Source organism: Ixodes scapularis, unplaced genomic scaffold (assembly GCF_016920785.2).
Source record: "Ixodes scapularis isolate PalLabHiFi unplaced genomic scaffold, ASM1692078v2 PGA_scaffold1__304_contigs__length_218370807, whole genome shotgun sequence".
NCBI classification, from domain to species: Eukaryota; Metazoa; Arthropoda; class Arachnida; order Ixodida; family Ixodidae; genus Ixodes; species Ixodes scapularis.
The window spans coordinates 116,912,939-116,932,369 of NW_024609846.1; the positions used below are offsets into that span (position 1 = coordinate 116,912,939).

At 44.9% G+C, this 19,431-nt stretch overlaps 1 protein-coding gene across 1 annotated transcript in view; it reads right to left on the reverse strand.

Moving 5' to 3' along the window:
- Positions 1–869: 869 nt before the first annotated feature.
- Positions 870–19,431, reverse strand: part of LOC8028334 (25S rRNA (cytosine-C(5))-methyltransferase nop2) — a 46,663-nt gene continuing 28,101 nt past the window's right edge. Inside the window, exons 14-18 of the mRNA XM_029967612.3 lie at positions 16,373–16,462; positions 7,298–7,420; positions 4,883–4,980; positions 2,490–2,614; positions 870–1,333 (exon numbers count right to left, since the gene is read on the reverse strand). Of these exons, the coding sequence (XP_029823472.3) occupies positions 909–1,333; positions 2,490–2,614; positions 4,883–4,980; positions 7,298–7,420; positions 16,373–16,462 (861 nt within the window). The 3' untranslated portion in view covers positions 870–908. The remainder of the gene's footprint in view (positions 1,334–2,489; positions 2,615–4,882; positions 4,981–7,297; positions 7,421–16,372; positions 16,463–19,431) is intronic.

Genomic DNA, 19,431 nt, shown 5'->3' on the forward strand with positions numbered 1-19,431 from the left:
ATGTTCAGTGCATCTTCACATTCAAACGGCAGTTTTATCGTTAAAACTGTTGTCTGCTTAATCAAACGACAGCAACCTGTGGATCAAATGTTGCGACAAGTGCAGGCCTCGAAAGTATTTAAAGGTTGCTAGGGGTAAGTAGGTTTGGTATAAACAGTAGATAAAAGATGTTGATCATTGTTACCAGTGGCCATTACTGACTTATGCCTGAATCACTTGGTTTGATTCTGCTTACTATTCTCAGCATCGACATCAAGCATCAGAAGTACCGTCCATGCTTTTGCATCCTGAGCGACGTTGCGACTGAAAATAGTGAGCAGAATCTCACATTGTGAATCAGGCTTTAGCATCCACTCTGCAAGATTTCTGCAGAATGAATCGTTGCACATCACATTATTTACACAAAGTTTTGCAGTATAACGAGCCTCATTAACTTCACTCAGGCCACTGAAGTAGTAAGACGCGGCTAGGAAAACGTAAAATCAACAGTTCCAACACACACACACAAAAAAAAAAGGAGCATCGGGATTGACATTGATTCTGACATCACATTCCAATGGTTTGTTGATGCGGGACGTGGCGCTTTTTGCTGGCACCCCATTGTGCACGCGCAGCGCTGGTGGAAAGCCGCTAGGGGCGCTCCAGTTTGTTTGTACACATGAATAGTGCCGATACTCTAAATGTGGCTCATGTAGTGGCTCTAGGGTGCACATGGGGTGACACAATTATTATAATATTTATTCTTGTTCGGGACACCTGTGACGTCCTTTTGACTCTTACTCTGCAAGATGAACCTCCGAAAAGAATGCATTATACTATATACTGTATCAGTGTAAATCTGATATTTTAAACCAGAAAAAATACATGAATATAAAACATGCCAGACCACTGTCTCGGTGGCGGCCAGTTTATTCTGCAGGAGCAAACTTTTTCCTCTGTGGTTTCCTGGTCTTCTTTCCCACGGTGTCCTTCTTCTGGAACTTGCCCTTCCTGACTTGGTGGGCCTTCTTCTTCTTCAGCTTGACCTCTTGCCTCTGGGCTGTAGGAGAGTCAACCTCTCCAACGATCTTGGGAAGTTTCCTTTTTTGGGCTTTCCCGCCTTGTGTACTCTTTCTGCTGGATGATGTGGCATCATCCATCTTTCCTGATGGCTGCTGAAGTTTCTTCTTTTTGTGCTTGCCTTCCTTTGCTTGGGATGCAGATGGTTCTGGGTTCGCCTCACTGCCCTTCCTCTTGAGAACCTTTTTTCTTGACGGCTCAGCCTTCTGATTGTTGGCGTCGACCTTTTCCACACACTTTTCATCTTTCTCCTTTGTTTTCTCTTCTTTGATAGCTAAAATAAATGGCAACCTTTTAATCAAGATTAAAATTTGAAAAGATAGCTGCATTTTCAATATTTTTTACTGATCATCCCTTTGAGCTAAGGCACTTTGAACTCGTAATGCCTGATCGACGCTAAAAGGTTAGTTGTATTTAGAATTAAAGGAATAAATAAACTAGATTTTTAACCAAACAAGTTAATGATAAACAGCTATTACTCCTGCTTATTAGGTTACTTTGCTCTAGCAATCAATATGGCCCAAGCAAAATGAAACAGCACACCAACAGCAATGAGGTCCAATAGCATGCAGGAGCTATTGCTCTACAGCAAACTACATACCAACGTTACTAGAATACTCAGTTCGAAAGCTGCCATAGAAGCCTGCATTAAAAAAGTGGCTCTGATCAGTACTCGAGAACAAAATTAAACGTGATCGCAACTCCGCCATTTCTCACGCAGTGGCCACTCCGGGAACTGCACGTATTTGTTCAGGTCAAGTCGCGCAAAGGCCGGTGGCACCATCTCGCAGTAGCCAGAGTATCGCATTCGATAGCGTCTGCTGTTACTTATCAATTTTGGCTTTGATCGGCCATTTTGGCGCCAAAACGTATATAGTGGAAGGGGTTTCAGGGCTGCCAACCCCGTCTCCCAAGCAGACGCACCAATTAGAACGCACCCAGGCCGGGACGCGCTACCTGAAGTCACTGCTGAGACATAGCTGTATAAAAACAAAATTAACTGTGCTGCAAAACCCAGTAAACTAAAACTTTATGCAAACATCATGCTCCTGTCATTTTGTACTCAAAAAGAGCTTTTTCCATTTGTTTTTACCCAATAACATGCTTTCTAAAAGCTCATGGTGACCACACTACAGAAACAACACTGAGCCGCCATGTTGGCACCTCGAGCCTGGGAGTTTTGGTACTTGGGAACATTCAGTGACTCTAGCAGTATCCATATAAAACAACTTTCAAGTTTCAACTCGTCGCTAAGGGTGGTGCTGTTATTGTATCAGGTAAGCTTGGTCTCAGTGGACACCAGTGGTCCAGGTTTCAAAGGTGAGTTTCCCAACTGAGTGTTTTAGTAATGTCGCTACATACTAAGACAATCTCAAAGAACCCCCCCCCCCCCCCCCCCCCCCAGGAGCCTGAAAAGCCTTATCCCTCACCGGTGAGAGGAATGGTGTTTGAGAATTTTTTTAGCTTGGCCACGAAGAATCCTTCCATGTTGTGGGCATGCGGATAGAAACGTCTTGTCCGGTTCAGCGAGGGGTGGAACCTGTACTCTCGGTACCTGCAATACAAATTTAGACGATCAATTCACCGGTAACTATTAATAACACACGGGTATGGCATCGCATTGGAAACAACAATGTCAAACCCTATTGTATTCATACCGGTTATGCCAACAGCTGCATACACATCAACGCTACCCAGTCATCTGCTATGACGACCTTGGATTATCTTGCCAAATGACACAACAACTGTCTCAGCGGAATCGACGATCAAGACGCCAGTCTTGGATGGCAACGTGTACGGCATTGGGCAACCAGGGACTTCATCTAGCAACCATCTTGACACATGCCTACATAAGCATGCCTGTCAGCAAGACCAATTGGGACAAGGCACCTCATTGGAACCAACAATGTCAAACCCTACTGTCTTCGTACAGGTTATGCCGACAGCTGTGTGCGCATCAACACCCGTCGGCTGCAACGGCCGTTGGATTATCCCACCAAATGGCCCAACAGGGTGCGCTCACACTGTCTGTCTAGCTTTACCAACTCTGCAAATGTCAGGTGACATTGAGTTCAACCCCAGCCCAGATGGTTTAAAAGAACAAGTGGCTGAAATTCTGAAAATTTTTACTCGAATCGAGCTTGGTCAAGGCCACATGCTCTCCGAAATCAAGAAGCTTCAGGATGCCCAATCATCAACAGACGTGGCAATAAACATTCTTAAAGAAAAGTTACCATACTTGAAGCGGGTCTGAATTCAATGAGGGAGCATTCTGATGCGGGCGCAAGCAGTCCTGAAGCTTCCTGCAAACTTCTATCGGACATATCAAAAGTATATGGAAGGTGTGATGATGCTGAGAACAGACTTCAAACATCCAACTTACCATAAAATACTGAACAAGCGCCCACTCAAAATATGAAGATAATCGCGAAAACTGAGGAATGGGCACTTGTTAGGCCATCAATTTTACCTATATATGTACTGTGCATATTTTTTCAGATGTTGCAAAATTCGGGGGTGGGCGCTTAGTATGAAATAAATGGATGCTCGGTATTTTACGGTACTGTTTTTCGTCTTTCCCACTCACAATACGAATCTTCGAGCCAATCAGAGGTTGCTGTTGTGAACTTTTGCGAGCAGCAGTCGAGAGTTAGGGTTGACCCAAATAATATTGATCAGACACAAAACCTTGGGAAGTTTTTACCTAAAAAAGAGTGACTCGATTTTGTCAAATTCCTGCTTTCAAAGTGCATTAAAGGCACCCCAAAAAAGGTGCCTTTAATGCACTTAAAGGGACCTGGAAAGAGGGGCCTTTAACGCTTTGATGGTTGTCACTGTAGATGTATGGCGGTGATTACACGTTTGAAAGTGTCCACCTACTACTAAATGCGAAACTGCACACATCGCGGGAGGTGTTGCTATTTGTTATGTCTTAGGCAAACTATAAACGTTATAGTAGCACATTGTATTGCATTGCTGGGCTATTTATAGCTCTCAAATTGGACGCTTGGTGCAGGTGATGCTAGCTTTGCATACCAACTGCTCTGGTAGTACAGTGAAATCTGCTTATAACGTTAACAAGAAAGCTTGAAAATTTAATTGTTATAACCGATTATTGATGTATATGGACTGGAGACTATCACTAGAAACTCTAGAAACTGATCGTCATAAGCAGTACATCGTTATATGTGGTAACGTTATAATTGGATCGTACAGTAGTGCCAACAGGAGCACTGGCTCTTTTGATTCAGACTTCCAACGCTTAGAGCGCATGATCCGACGAAGACATTCTCTAAAGTACCTCCGGCTAGGAATCTGAAGCCGCTGGAATGTCATAGAAGCGAGTGCACCAAAATGAAACTGAATGGAAAAAAGGTGCCAACTTTCCACCTTCAATATTTTCATTTGATGCTTCTAAACCTACCGTAAATACTGGGGAAGTACCCACCCTATTTTCACTGTAAACTGGGTTAATCTAGACATGAGCGCTTGTCCGGTCAAATCGGGTGGTTAACATATAATTTGCAGAATTCTCAAGTTTGAAAAATGTTAATAATGGGTGCGCCTGAACAAAATGGGTGCTTCTGCAGTATTTTACGGTAAGCAACTAGCAAGCACTGTATGTTCTTCCACAGTTTACCATGAGTCAATGGTTTCCGAGGCCCACAATTCTGTCACACCACCAGCAAAACAGCCCACACCAAAGCCAGTTTGAGACTATTCAATTTAACTGAATAGAGTGCTGGTAATAGCTATGAACTTGGGCAATGCACTGCATTCCAAAGAGACCACATAACACATAATTTACAATCTGGAGACATACCTGGTTAGGCCCTCCCGACCAAAGTCCAACCCGGTCGGCACCAATTTCACATTTCTTTTCTTCAGTGCATAGTCGATCACCCACTCATTCTCTTCGGGCTGTACAGAAAGAAAATATGCGGCCTCTCAAAAGCAGGACAAAAATCCAGTCTGCGTGTAAAAACGACACATACACCAAAAGGTCTCAAACACAACTCGTTTGTGCCCTTCCATTCAGTTCACAACCTCTCAGCATCCACACACAAAAAGAAAAGAACTTAGAAACATCTAGTGTGTTAAAACCAGCTGGCCTCCAAGACACGCAAACTAAAAACTCCAACAACTCGTGCTGTGTTAATAAAGAAACACAAGCAAAACATACTTGGCAGTGTTTCCTCAGGTATCATTTTTCTAGTGACTATTTTCACTCTGTTCTCCAAGTAACATTTTTGTCAGATCTAAACCATTGCAAATAGGCACAGAGTTGGCTGTGAAATGAACACAGTAGGCTCGCGATAATTCAAACTCTGATAATTCACACTCGAGGTTAATTCAAACAAATTTCAAAATTTTGGTTGTCCCACTATGTTTTCAATGTACTGTATTTATTTGAATATAAGTCAACCTTTTTTTTCTGTGACCAAAGAATTTCGACTTACATTCGCGACCTAATTTTGCGACCCTACCGAGGGCATGGAGCTATCGAGTCACGTAGCCGGCGTCGCCGTAGAGCCGCGCCCGCCGCTTCTTGCTTCAAAAAGCTTTTTATGCACGAAAACAACCAAAATAGCAGCAGCTGACGGCCCGCCCGCGGGGGCCTCCGCTCTTGCGCACATCCCTCGGGCATCCCTTGGACGTCGAGTTTCGCGCCTGTAGCGTTCCCCTCGCTAAGCAAGGGGGAAGGGGAGGGAGAGGAACGCAACGTCCCATGCACCTTGCCCTCCATCCCTCTCAGGGATTGACGCGGGGCTGAGGTGGCTGGATGTCCATGAATTGGGGTGCAAAGGGGGGGGGGGGGGGGGGGGGGGGAGAGAGGAGGTCAAAGTGCATGTGTATATTATAGGGTCGGCTGTCTTTCGGGGAGGGCGGGAGCCTCATAAGCCTCCCCCCTGGATACACCACTGAATGCATGACCCGCTTCCCGTGTGTCGAATGCGTGCACCGCCTCCTACTTCATTCCCCACTTCACGTGCAATTCGGACACCCGTAGGTAAAGTACGCGAAACTACTAAAACAAAGGGCTGCAAACGATTGCAGAGATGGCGAAGTGGAGTTGACAAAGTGCGAGAGCAAGCAGACGATGACAGGCTGGCGAGGACCCAACGATGCGATGGCCACAGCAATGGAAGGAGGACGAACGTCGCAGCTAATGGTAGTCGTGTGCTCTTCCGGGCGGGCGCTTTGGCCAATCATCGTTTCACAATCGCGAAGTGGGGGAAATGCCTTTGAAGGCCAGCAAAAAGGAAAAATACTCGGCTTCAAAACAAGACGAAGATGGCGACCATCAGCCAAGTCAAAAGAGAGTGGGAATCGCTCGAAGTTCGGCTCAATTTTCCGTCTCTGGCGCGATTTGGAAGCTGCTAGTACATCGTAAGTATTTTTTCAAACATATTTTCTCGTTGAATTAGGTGCCAATAATTACGGAGGACGTAGCTTATGGAACTTACAACCCAAAAGAGTGGTTTTCCAGAAATAAAATTTTGGGGGATTTTTAACTTTTGGGAAATAAACTTTTGGGGGATTTCAATCCAAATTTCAATTTAAAGGGATGCTAAACCGAAATCTGGATTCCACGAAACATGGCGACAAAAGCGTGCAATAGGATGCTACAAACTCCGAAACATCACTCATACAGCGATCTCTCGAACGAATGACCGTATTTTTCAAAAAAAGGAGGCGCATTTGACAGATATGTTTATGTCTTGTTTCTCCGAGAAGGAGAGGGAATGGCCTCACTTCTTCTCCGCCTCGCCGCCTTGAGGGGGCGAAGCGAAGAGAGGAGGAAACGAGATATCTTGACGTCACGCGCCTTGTCAGCCTCGTTCAATCTCGGCCTCTTTTTCCAAAAATACGGCCGTTCGTTCAAGATATTGCCTTACGAGTAGTGTTGTAGGGTTTGTAGCGTCCCGCTTACATCTGCTGCACTGTTTTTTCTTAATCCAAATTTTGGTTCACCATCCCTTTAAACCCAAGCTGTGAGAACAACAAATGCAAACAACTTAACTCATTATCTATATAGTCAAAATAAAACAATGCCAACCTCACAAAATGCTCATGAGTGAGTTCACGCAAAACACCACATATTGCCAAGGCATGTCCCTGAACACCGCAGATGACGGTTGGCACCGTCATCTGCGGTGCACTAGATTGTGAAACAAAACGACATCGACATTCACACTCCCAAAAGTACACTGTGAGGTGAAGGCAGTCCACTCACCATGACTGAGCATGTACTATATACAATGTAGCCTGGCTTGTTGTCACTACAGTCTGCACAGTCGATGGCCGCAAGGATCAGCTGCTTTTGGAGTTGGGAACACCGTAAGATGTCCTTCTCTTCCTGCAACAAAAGGGCCAGCAAGATTACGTCTTTGACCATTTTTATGCGTGCCCAAAGGGTGGCTCACCATAAACTCACATCAAAAGCAAACAATTTCAACAGATTATCCACCACGGCCACTTTTTACAATTCTCGAATCAATATGTATTCGAAGGATAAAAACATGATGGAGAGGACCGGGACACTGAGAGATTAACTTTCCGGTTGTTGAGCAAATATTTCAACAACAAATATTTTTTTTCACTAGTTAGTTTAACAGTTCTCGAGCGGGGGTCCACGAACCCTGGGGGTCCCCAAGGGCCTTCTCACGGTCCGTGAAGCCTTTGACCATCAATTACAATAAGCAAACAATAAAATTTTTTTTTGTTGATGCTGGTTGTTTTACGAAGTTAAATACCTAGACCAAACCATGTGCACCGAGCGAGTAGGGTTGAATATTCTTTGTTTCAGAGCTTCAACCTTCGTTTGCATGCATTTAGTTTTCTTTACTACCCTTTTGTCGTTGTAATCGTCAAATACCAATGCTGACTCAAAGGCGAGTAGTTGCTGAATCTCAAAAAACATGGTCACGCGTATAGAAAAGGACAGGAAGAAAGAACAAGACATTGAGTTGTCTTGTTTTTCCCTCTTGTCTGTGTCTATAAGCGCAGCCTCTCCCCCGCTGGATGGGGTCCCCCATCACTCGCCGATCCAGAAGGGGTTCCTGAAACATCAGTAATTGAGAGCCCCTAGCATTAGTCTGTCAGGTACTGAGTTTCGCAACATTGTGTAGCTAAACAGGAGTGAGGCGACTGCTATCCCTCTACTGCCAAGTGTTCTCGTAGCCCTACCACTGCTCTAGCCAGTGACCAACTGGATCCAAAGCAGTGGAACAAACACGGCGATCTTTTCAATCTGAACTTGTCGCAATTAAGCAAAGTACATGTGGTAATCACAATACTATGGAGACTAAATTTGTATTACCTTTGAAAAGTGAAGTATGAAATTCTTTTCAAAACACCGATCGTTCAAGCATCTTAAATTCTTAGCGGTACATGGAAACACAAGTTTTTGTTTTCCTCAACCTTGTTAAACTAATTTAAGCCATTGTTTTCTACCACAGGAAGTTATGGAGACTGGAAACGAATATTTGAGTACTGGCAGCGAGATGAATAAACCGGCATTCACAAAGGAGCTCATGCGGTCGGTTATTCTTTACGAGTGCCTGTCTTCTGTAATACCTGCAGAATGTATTGACAGGTTAAAAATTGTTATGGGCGAGGAATCCCCGACCTTCTCAATAATTGCCATGCTGTTCAATCGTTTTCAAAGTGGAGGCTGTTCTGTGGAGGATGTCTCCCGTGAAGGGCGGCCAAAAATGACAACCCCTGACATAAATGTATTGGCTGTGAAAGTGGCAGTTGAGGCAGATGGTCGAGTTACGCTGAAAAAAAGGCTCGAGGTAGACCTAAGCACTTCTTTATGAGTTGTGAATGCAAAAGCATGCATGCCGCTCTTCCGTTCCCTTATTCCGTCTGCGGCGCACTTGCATCGACGGTCAAGCGCGCGCGCTAGCTCTTCTCGACGTGCTGACCTTGGGAGTGGAGCGGTAGAACTGCTGCCTCGCAGACACACAGCGTCATGGGGCGGCGGTCATTGAAACTGACGCGCAGCGGCCAGTGGGAGCCTCATTTCTTGAAACTATGATGCGCGCCATCCAATGGGACCGAAGTCGAAATCCATCACGTTCACTTTGCTCTTTGGGATTGGGGAAACTGGGTGCCATTTGGCCAGGCTTTTCGTGAGGTTTCAAAGCTGGGAGCCGGCTTCACTTGGAGAAAGAAGTTTAGGTGCCATTTGGTGCAGCTTCAAAGCTGATGATGTCGGCCCACTCCATGGGAAAATTAATGCTTTCGCATTAGAAAATTAAGGCACCCCTTGGTATAGATGCCATGTCAATTTGGAAAATTTGGACATAAAAACTTTGTTATAGCAAAAAATTGGCCAAACGGGTTTCTCACCAGCTAACACCAGCGCACAAGGTATCCGGTGTGACATTTTGCCACCAGTGCCTCCAAAGATTCAAGGAAGGCAAGTCTGGTGCTTGGAAGCAAATTCTGACCGGTCGTGAGACCTGGTCTTACACCAATGACCCTGAAACCAAGTCTCGACTCATGGTGCGGTTGAAGAAAAAGGGCCGCCACCGAAAAACTTTTGCCGCGCCAGGTCAGCTGGCACAATGTTTGCCATTTTCTTCGGATTTGAGAGAGTTGTGGTCTCCGTCCCCTTTGAGGAGAGGCGAAATGTGAACTCTGAATGATAGATGAAGGTGTGCCTGCCAAAAGTTTTTCGAAAAACCACTGAAAGGCATACCTCGGCAAACCTCACTCATGAGGGCCCTCACTCACCCTCATCTTCACAGGTGAGGTGAGGATGAGTGAGGGCCGTGAGGGATCTGAGGACCGTGAGTGTGTAAGGGCCATGAGGGCGGTGAATGCGTGAGGGGTGTGAGTGCGGTGAGTGGCGTGAGGGCCATGAGTGCGTGAGGGCCATGAGTGCGTGAGGGGCGTGAGGGTGGTGAGTGCGTGAGGGATGTGAGGGCCATGAGTGCGTGAGGGGTGTGAGGGCCATGAGTGCGTGAGGGGCGTGAGGGCCATGAGTGGCGTGAGGGCCATAAGTGCGTGAGGGGTGTGAGGGCGGTGAGTGCGTGAGGGGTGTGAGGGCCATGAGTGCATGAGGGCCGTGAGTGTGTGAGTAGTATGAGTGTGTGAGGGGCGTGAGGAGTGTGAGGGCCGTGAGGGCGGTGAGTGTGTGAGGGCCATGAGTGTGTGAGGGCGGTGAGTGCGTGAGGCCCCCTTCAGACGGAGCAACTTTCGCAGCAATTTGGTGTTGATGGCGGGCTGTTCCCTAGCTTTCTCTAGACCGACACAAATTGCTGAGATCGGGTCCGGCTCGAAACAAGCGAGCAACTCGGAGCAATTGGAAGACGTTTGAACCGGCTGCATCCAATCAGGGACGTGATATTTTCACGTGACACCTCGTGCAGGTGATGATGACACCGAATGACTTGGTTCTGGTTTTAAATTGATAGTTTTTGGAAATTGACCGTTTCAGAAAGATGCAGTAGTATTCTCAACGAGATTTAAAAGCATGAAAACACATTTATAGCGCGTAATGGTGTGTCTAAATAGTGCAAGAAAAACAAAATTTCCTAATGATGCAGGCAAACTGCATAAATTGGTTGCTGCTAGTGAATGCGTATTGCTGGCTTTGCGACGTTAAGTTTCTGGCCGAAATTGCCCATCTGAAGCGGGCCCGAGTGGCGTGAGGGCCATGAGTGCGTGAGGGGCGTGAAAGGCATGAGGGCTGTGAGGGTGGTGAGCGCGTGAGGAATGTGAGGGCCATGAGTGCGTGAGGGGCGTGAGTGCGTGAGGGGCGTGAGTGCGGTGAGTGGCGTGAATGCGTGAGGGGTGTGAGGGGCGTGAGGGCGGTGAGTGGCGTGAAGGCTACGAGTGCGTGAGGGCCGTGAGGGCGGTAAAGGCGTGAGGGCCATGAGTGAGTGAGGGGCGTGAAGGCGATGAGGGCCATTAGTGGGTGATTCCACGTCAGTTCATGCAATGGTGGTCCGGGTCATAATTTTGATAATTTTGTTAAAAATATATATGAAAGCCATGTTTTTGGGAGGAACATTCCGCTATATATGAACGCCGTAACATTTTTTTTTCGCTTTTTATTAAATTTCACAAGAGATATACAACATATACCCAAAAAAGTAAAAATATCAATAACATATTTCTATGCCAACAAAAAAGTCAAACATGGCATAAAAACACGTTTTAGAGACATATTCACAATTTTTTTGCAAATAAACTATCTTCTATAATACTTCACAAAACATCGAAATGTGCACCTTTGAATTATCTTTACGAATGTATAAAGATAATATGCCCACCCTTAATTGTCTTCTTGTTATTAACGCGGAAATACGGCTGATTTCACAAAATGTGTCAAGATTGGGCATCGATATTTAAGAAACTCCATCTTTTATTTTTTTTAAACTCCCCTTGGCAGTTTGCAATGACATGAACTAACCTGTGATGGCAAAACATTGAGTAATACATGACCTCCGAACGGAAAAAGCTGCGACAAACCTTCACTCAAAGCGAGCCGACGTCTCGTTATAGCGGCTTTGCCGCATAACGTCCCATTCATGGAAGCGTCAAAAGCTGGAAAGCGGGACTCTGTCGTAGTGAGCGGAAAGTCGTGCTGTTCCGAGCATTGCTTTATCGTTGTGTGACTATAACCCCCTCCCCCCCCCCCCCCCCTTCCCCCGCCCTGCCCTCTTCTTCCCGCCCCTTAACACGAGCAAGAAACGCCTGCGAACGCCACTGCTTGCGGTAGTTAGTAATCGTAAGCACATCACATTGCCTTGAAACCCAAAGCTGTGAAGAGTCAGTTATGGCAAAATAAGGCGAGAGTAGTTGTAAGGGAAAATATGCATGTCAGCTGGTCAGAAAACATTTCAATCTAAACCCAGAGACGAGGAAAAACAAAAATAACGGAGAGTGTGAAACGAACTCTCAAACGCAGCTGAACTTATTCACAAGAAGAACGACAATAAATGCATGTCCACGCTGAAAGAAATAAAATAGGGAAGATCAAGACATGCGACCGCAAAGACTTGACCGAACCTAACCAGACAAACTAAATCACTCCAAGGTTAAGGACAGCAACGGGAACAGGCACCTCTCCCAAGGACCTGAACAGATGGGTTGCACCACGCTATGCGAACCGACCGAGACCGAACCCCTAACCCCCTCTTCTATTTTAATGCCGTAACCCCCTTCCCCAACACACACACACTCACACACACAAACTACACTCCAACACCGAAAACCCCAAAAACATTACAATATAAAAAACTTTTAGAAGGTAAAAAAAAAAAAGAAAAAAAGACGGCTGACTATTGCTATGCTTACAGGAGACTCGGTGTCTTTGGTGCTCAATAAGTGGTACTACAAACAAACAACACCAGCTTAACCATGCGCGACGCACCGATTATATCTACAATGGAAGACAGAAGTTGATAACCACAAGGACAGTTTCTTTCCAAACTCTGACCGGATATTCGGAGCCGGGAGAGAGGAATTCAGAACCTCTCAAATAGGCGTTTGCGAGGACGTTTGAAGTTCTGTCATTTACGAAGCGAGTAAGAGTCTATTGTCAAATCAAACAGCCATGGCCCTACGATTCAGCACCGTGCGATTGTTCTGTGTGGACTATCTACGGAGACACAAGAAGGAAGTGTATAGCGATAAGCACCTCGTATCGGTAGGGAGACTCAACAAAGTGCGGTTGGAAAAGCTACTGGCTCCACGGACAGTGAACGAATCTGACCTTTTATGCCAACATTGCTGCAAATACCTCCAGAATGAGATTGCTTCTCCTCACAACGTGAGTACATCAGACTCTTCTTTCCAGGACTCTGATGAAGTTCTGGCTGAAGTGAGTCAAGAATTGTGTGCTGCTAGTCCGTCGGTAACTCCATTGAAACCACGTAAAACCATTAAAAAAAAAAAGGCGCGAAGCATATTTGAAGAAAAAACAAGCTCAAGTGAGTTCTTCGATTAGAAGAAAGCTGTCAGGCGTTAATGGCATGAAAACCGGCGAAGACAGTTGTGAGCACTGCACGGAGTGGTTTGACGCGTTCCGCGAACCGCTGAAGGCATGCAGTTCCCACCAGGAAAGCAAGCGATTGTACACGCTTCTGCCACTAAGCATCTCGAAAAAAGAAATATTGCGTCTGGTGCCAGAAGCGACTGCCTACATGATTGATCAAACAAGAAAACTGAAGCGTAAAGGTGGTCTATGGGCAACCCCTGATCCCTAAATGGGGAAAAAGGCGAATGCCAAAGACGTGAGAGTTGCACTTGAGTACTACACACGCGACGACCTCGCATTCTCTATTCAAAGCCCCAACAAAAAGGACGCCGTCAAATCCATGATCAACGACAACAAGACCAAAGTCGTAAAAAGGTTTATGACCCGCTCTATTAAAGAAGCTTACCAGCTGTTTAGGAAGGACCATCCCCATCAAGAACTAGGCATCTCTAAGTTCTATTCCCTACGACCAAAATGGGTAAAAAAGAGTCCCGAGCATGAGGTGTGCACTTGCATATATTGCGTCAATTTTCAGTTGCTTTTAACGGCAATAACAAATGCCTCACAGGAAACATTTACTGAAGACGACTTCAAGCGCATCTACCTCTGCAGCGCTCCACAAAACGATTGCTTCCTGCGCCGTTGCGAACAGTGCCCAAAAATGCAGCGCATCTCGCTGCAATCGGTCCATCTCGACGAAGACGAAGAGATCTGTTACGTGTTATCGGACGCCGGCGAACTCGTCAAAAAGGTTATGGACACTTCCGCTTTCCTAAAGGAACTGGATTCATGGAGCGAAAAGTATATGAGGCATTCTTACATCCGTTACCTTCAACGAAGCCTGATACGTGACACAAGAACTGCCTTACCACCCAAGGCAGTGATGTTCCACTTCGATTTTGCGGAAAATTGGACAGTCATCTTCCCAACCGAAGTGCAGAGTTTTTATTGGAAAAAAACTCAAGTGTCTCTCTTCACATAAGTGGTTACGTCCACGCAAGGCACGGAAAGCTTTGCCGTTGTCAGCGATGACACGACACATGACACAGCTCACGCTTTTCTAGCCACAAAAGCCATAGAAGAGTATGTTGATGAACATTACCCGCTCTTTTCTGAAATAATTTTTGTATCAGACGGAGCGGCGGCGCATTTCAAGAATCGCTTCCAATTGCACGAATTATCTCGGAAGCCGTACTCTTTGGCAAGATGGATCTTTTCAGCCACTGGACACGGAAAAAGCGCTTGTGATGGAATAGGTGGTGTTCTTAAACACCACGCAACTCTCACCAACTTGAGATCTTCGCTCAACTCAACGATTGTCACCGCTAAAGACTTTGTGGAAGTGCTGCGTGAAAAAGTAACAAATGTTTGCATGTTCCACCTGTCTGCGGAACGGGTTCGAGAGTTTCGTGCGGTGAAGCAAGTAGAGTGGGCCACCGTAAAACCTGTGAGAGGAATCCAGGCATCTCATCTGTGGAAGTCATCATATGCCGAGAGGCCGGATGTATACATGGCCACTTGCGCAACTGAGAGTTTTAAGCTTAGGTATGCATAGTTAGCGAATTTGCAGAGTGGGGCCGTTTTGTTTTTGTGAATTGTAAGCTAAGTAATGCTATTCCAGCCTAAAGTACATTTTCGTGTAAGTTATACTAACCCCTTCTGAAAAAAAGAATTTGAAAAGTATAAAATACATGCCATAACTCACGCTCAAAATATTTGGTGCTGTGCGGCAAAGCCGCTATGACGAAGACGTCGGCTCGCTCCGAGTGAAGGTGTGTCGTAGCTTTTCCCGTTTCGAGGTCATATGTTACTCAATGTTTTGCCATCACGAGTTAGTTCAAGTCACTGCAAAGTGCTAAGGAAAGTTTTAAAAAAAAATAAAAGATGGAGTTTTTGAAATATGACGCCCAATCTTGCCACATTTCGAGAAATCAGCTGCATTTCCACGTTAATAACAAGAAGACAATTAAGGGTAGGCATATTATCTCTATACATTCGCAAACAATATTCATGGGTGCACATTTTAATATGTTTTGTGAAGTATTATGACAAATGGTTTATTTGCAAAAAAAATTGTGAATATGTCTCTGAAACGCGTTTTTATGCCATGTTTGGTAGTTTTGTTTGCATAGAAATAATTTATTGATATCTTTACTTTTTTGTGTATGTGTTGTATATCTTTTGTAAAATGCATTGAAAAAGTTATGCTGACGTGAAAGCTTTGATGAGAAAATGACGACTGAGCAAAGTAGCATAGTGAAATCTTCTTGATTTCCACGCCACGAGCTTCTCTATTTTATATCTCAGCGAAAAAATTTGTTACGGCGTTCATATATAGCTTAATGTTCATCCCAAGAACATGGCTTTCATATATATTTTTAACAAAAATATCAAAATTATGACCCGGACCATCATTGCATGAACTGAAGTGGAATCACCCTAGTGCGTGAGGGGCATGAGTGCGTGAGGGCAGTGAGTGCGTGAGGGCCGTGAGGTTCAGTGAGGGTGAGTGAAGGGCTGAAGGTGAGTGTGGCTGTGAGGATGAGGGTGAGTGAGGGGCTGAAGGTGAGTGTAGCTGTGAGAGTGAGTGAGGGGCTTAGGTGACTGTGTTGGCTGTGAGGGTGAGTGAGGGCAACCTAAAATGCCAACCTCTGCTCAAAGGTTGCTCCAAGAAGGAACTGCATCGTCGCACATCTGGCAGGACGTTGAACTTCATTACTGATTCTGGAATTGATTTGCTGACTCCACCCGTCTAATCTCCTGAACTAGCACCCTGCGACTTCTGGTTATTACCCAAACTGAAGGAATGTGGAAAAATGTTTCACACAAGACCTCATTTCAGCAGTTGAGGAGCAATTTTCTTTCCTGAAACCGGATGATTTCCAGCATTGTTTTGACCATTGGATTCACTAATAGAAAAAAATTATCGAGGTGGCTGGTGAATATGTTGAAAAGAGCTGAAGTTGGAGCTGGCTATAGAGAATAAAAAGTTTTCTGTGACTTTCTGAGTAGCTGCGGCATAATACTAAGTCTTCTTGTCTCCGGACTTTCGAAGAACCCCTCGTATATTAAAAGATTACTCAGTACCTTATTTTTCATATTTACAGCAATATACCGACAAAGAGGGGGTACGGCCACATTGCTTATACAAAAGCAACTTGGCTCTGGCAGCTTTTTTATACCCTATTTTCCAACTTCACAACACAATACCTTTTCCTCCACAAAGATGCTGCATTAAATTTTTAGCAATTAGAGAACATCAAATGATCCGAGATTGGTATGAGCAGAGCTCCCCCAAGCTGCACAGCATACCTTGTTGGTTTTCACAGCAGGATCCTTTGAAACGACACCGGTCCCACTACATGGGGCATCCAGCAACACTCTATCAAACCCCTTGACCACCTGAGAAGAAAAAAATTTGTCTTCAAAAACATTTCTACAAGCTACATATAACATGGCAATGTATGTAAGCTTCTTTTATTACACCACACCACCTGCAAAAGAGAGATGAAACATAAGACAGCACAAAACACAATTCCCTCAAGCACCATGTTTAATGACTCCTAAGTCCTTTTGTACTTCCTGCTAAAATATTCATAAGGGGCAGCTTTCAACCTGAGGATAGCGCAATTAATGTATGACCTGTTTGGCATTCTATGCAAAATAGGGAAAGTTTTATTTCCCCAGAAACTGCCCTGTGGTGATGCAGACTACCGACTTGTAGACACCAGGAGGGGCATGACTATTTTAACACTTCTACTAGATCTCAAGACTTCCCTCAGCATTCCAATATCTCATCCATGTGAATTTAACTTTTCTTGCCCTTTTAAGCTACAAGCGTACAGTGTGGTTGACTGGTGTCCACACTGTGCAATCATAATCCAATTAAGATAACTTTTTTTCTCAATAACCAAGCCATACTTGACTATAACGAAAAGCTTCAGGCACAGTTGTTATTATAATACTATCATATCTTATTTCATGATGAGGCCATACTTAAAACAAGTGAATAGGAGTGGGCACCATGAAAACTTTTCTATTGTAATAACTGCTACGACTAACTATCTAGTCTAAGCACCTCTAAAACATGACACATTTAGGCTGTCTCGCAAATTTTTATTTTGAAATTCCCTGACTTTTCCATGTTTTCCCTGACAATTTCAGGTGAAATTCCCTGACCACTGTAGAGGCGGTTAAATATATAAGACCATTATAACACAAGGCATTGAGCACTGTGAGAATCATTCTGCACGGATTTAATCCAACTTGCATTATACAAAATATACGGGTTCGTCCAGTCCGGATTAATTGAGCACTTTCTTGCAGCCGACATCGTCAGTAAGAGGCCACTTCCGGAAACACAATTAAAACACAATGCTCAACCACCCACGTCAATAACCGAATGGCAGCATGGCCTCCAGATGGACACTTTCAGATACTTTCGGCTCGGATTGGATTGGGGTCAGTGGCTTTTTAATTTGTTACTAAATCTAGTAGCTCTAACTGGATCTAGCCTAGTGCCGTGCCCTCAATCAAATGCAATGCAGGGCTTGGACTGGATTTTTTGGCTGTTCATTTTGCATCGGGTAGCACACTCTACATCGGATGAGCAGAGCCCGTGCACTGCTCTAAGCATAATTTATTGCCTATTTTTCTGCCTTAAGTCCTCAAGTCTTTGCTCAGGGCACTCGATGGGGTTTACGGATCAATTTCCCCGACTGGGCTCGCTTTTTAAGAATATCCCTGACAATTCCCGGTTTTCCCGGTAGCTAGACACCCTGCATATTGCGCAGTCCATTAATAAGCTGGGTGTGGTGAAAACCACATCGTTAATGCAGACCTATTTATTTACACACTATTTATCTCTAGAAGGTCAAAACAATTCTCACAAAGTGAATATATGGAACAGTCATAACCGATACTTCGCAGTTCAACAACAAATAAACAGACATTACAAAGATTAAAAAAAAACAACGTAAAAAGCAGCACGTCTTAGATCGACAGTTCTCAAACCGTGGAGCTACGTGCTTGGGAAATGTCTGCTTTTGTGTGCTATCACGCTGTCTGCTATTATGTGCTATCAATACCCGGCCGATTGAGTCAGGGCAATCCACTTTCCACAAACGTTGCCATGCCGACAATTATCACATTCATTTAGGCTTAGGAATGACCAGACTCAAAAGACTATTTAAAAAATGCAGCGGGGTCTTTTTCATGCTTCGTGATTTAAGAGAGGTAAGGCAAAGCGAAAGCCTCTCGCACCATTCATTGCTGACTAACGCGCCCGATATTGCAGCTACTACGACATATTAGTTCCAAAGCGAGCAGCGCTCACTCACTGGGGCACCGCCATGTTTCCCCGCATCCCTACCAAGCCAGTCACGTGATTTCAAAATCCCTCTACTAAGTACTGGGGCTAACTTTAGCCGCGGTTAGCGCTTTCGAGCAAACGGGCCCTGGTGGCTGCGGCCGCGGTAGAGTTAAAGGGAAGCTACGGAGGTTCTTGAAAAAATTGAGTTAGAAGTGAATTCTAGTGTATTCTTACCCCGTGAACCCGAATACCCAAACCATTTGCTGCGTAAGTATTGTTAGACGCGAGAAAACGCAAAAGACAGTCACTGTACGTGACGTCATCGACGGATTTTTTGGCTTCCCGAAGGCTAGGGAGGCGGGCCGGCCTCAGCCTTATTTTGAAATTGCTCTTATAGCTCTATGGCACGTCGTATTGAAACGTAATTGTGACATATGTTATTCTAAAGGTCAAATGAAAGCAATGCAAGTGTTTTTTCTCAAATGCACAAGTGCCCCATCTTCCCTTTAAGAGGGATATTTATGTCACGTGACCAGCTCCATGGGGACATGGAAGTACCTGTGTCCCTGTTTAATGGCAAAGAAATCCGTGTCGCTTTCGATTTTGCTCGCTGAAACTAACCGCAGAGGCTTGCAATTCGAGCCCAATTAACCGCAGCCTTACACTTTAAGAGCACCAGGCAAAGTTAAGATCGGGAAAGGCCAGCATGAGCCGAAAGAAACGAGAAATTACGCAAGACAAAACCAGTGGCGTTCCATTTATAATCTGCACCAGCTGCGCTGCTCACCATCTGCAGCAGTCACGTAGTAACGTAGTCCCGACTTGTTGTCACGGCGTGAAAGTTCTGGGTTCGAATCACGCTACACGATTTTAATATTTTAGTTGACACAACTGCAGTGTGTGTTTGTACTACACAGGCGACTGTTGTGATCGAAAGGAGTCGTGGCAATTGCCTTGTATATTTAAAAACACATGAAACTGTAATTGCTGGGGAAAAAACGCTTGTTTCTATCCCAATTGTATGCAAGTCACACCGGTGCTGTTATACACTATAAAACGA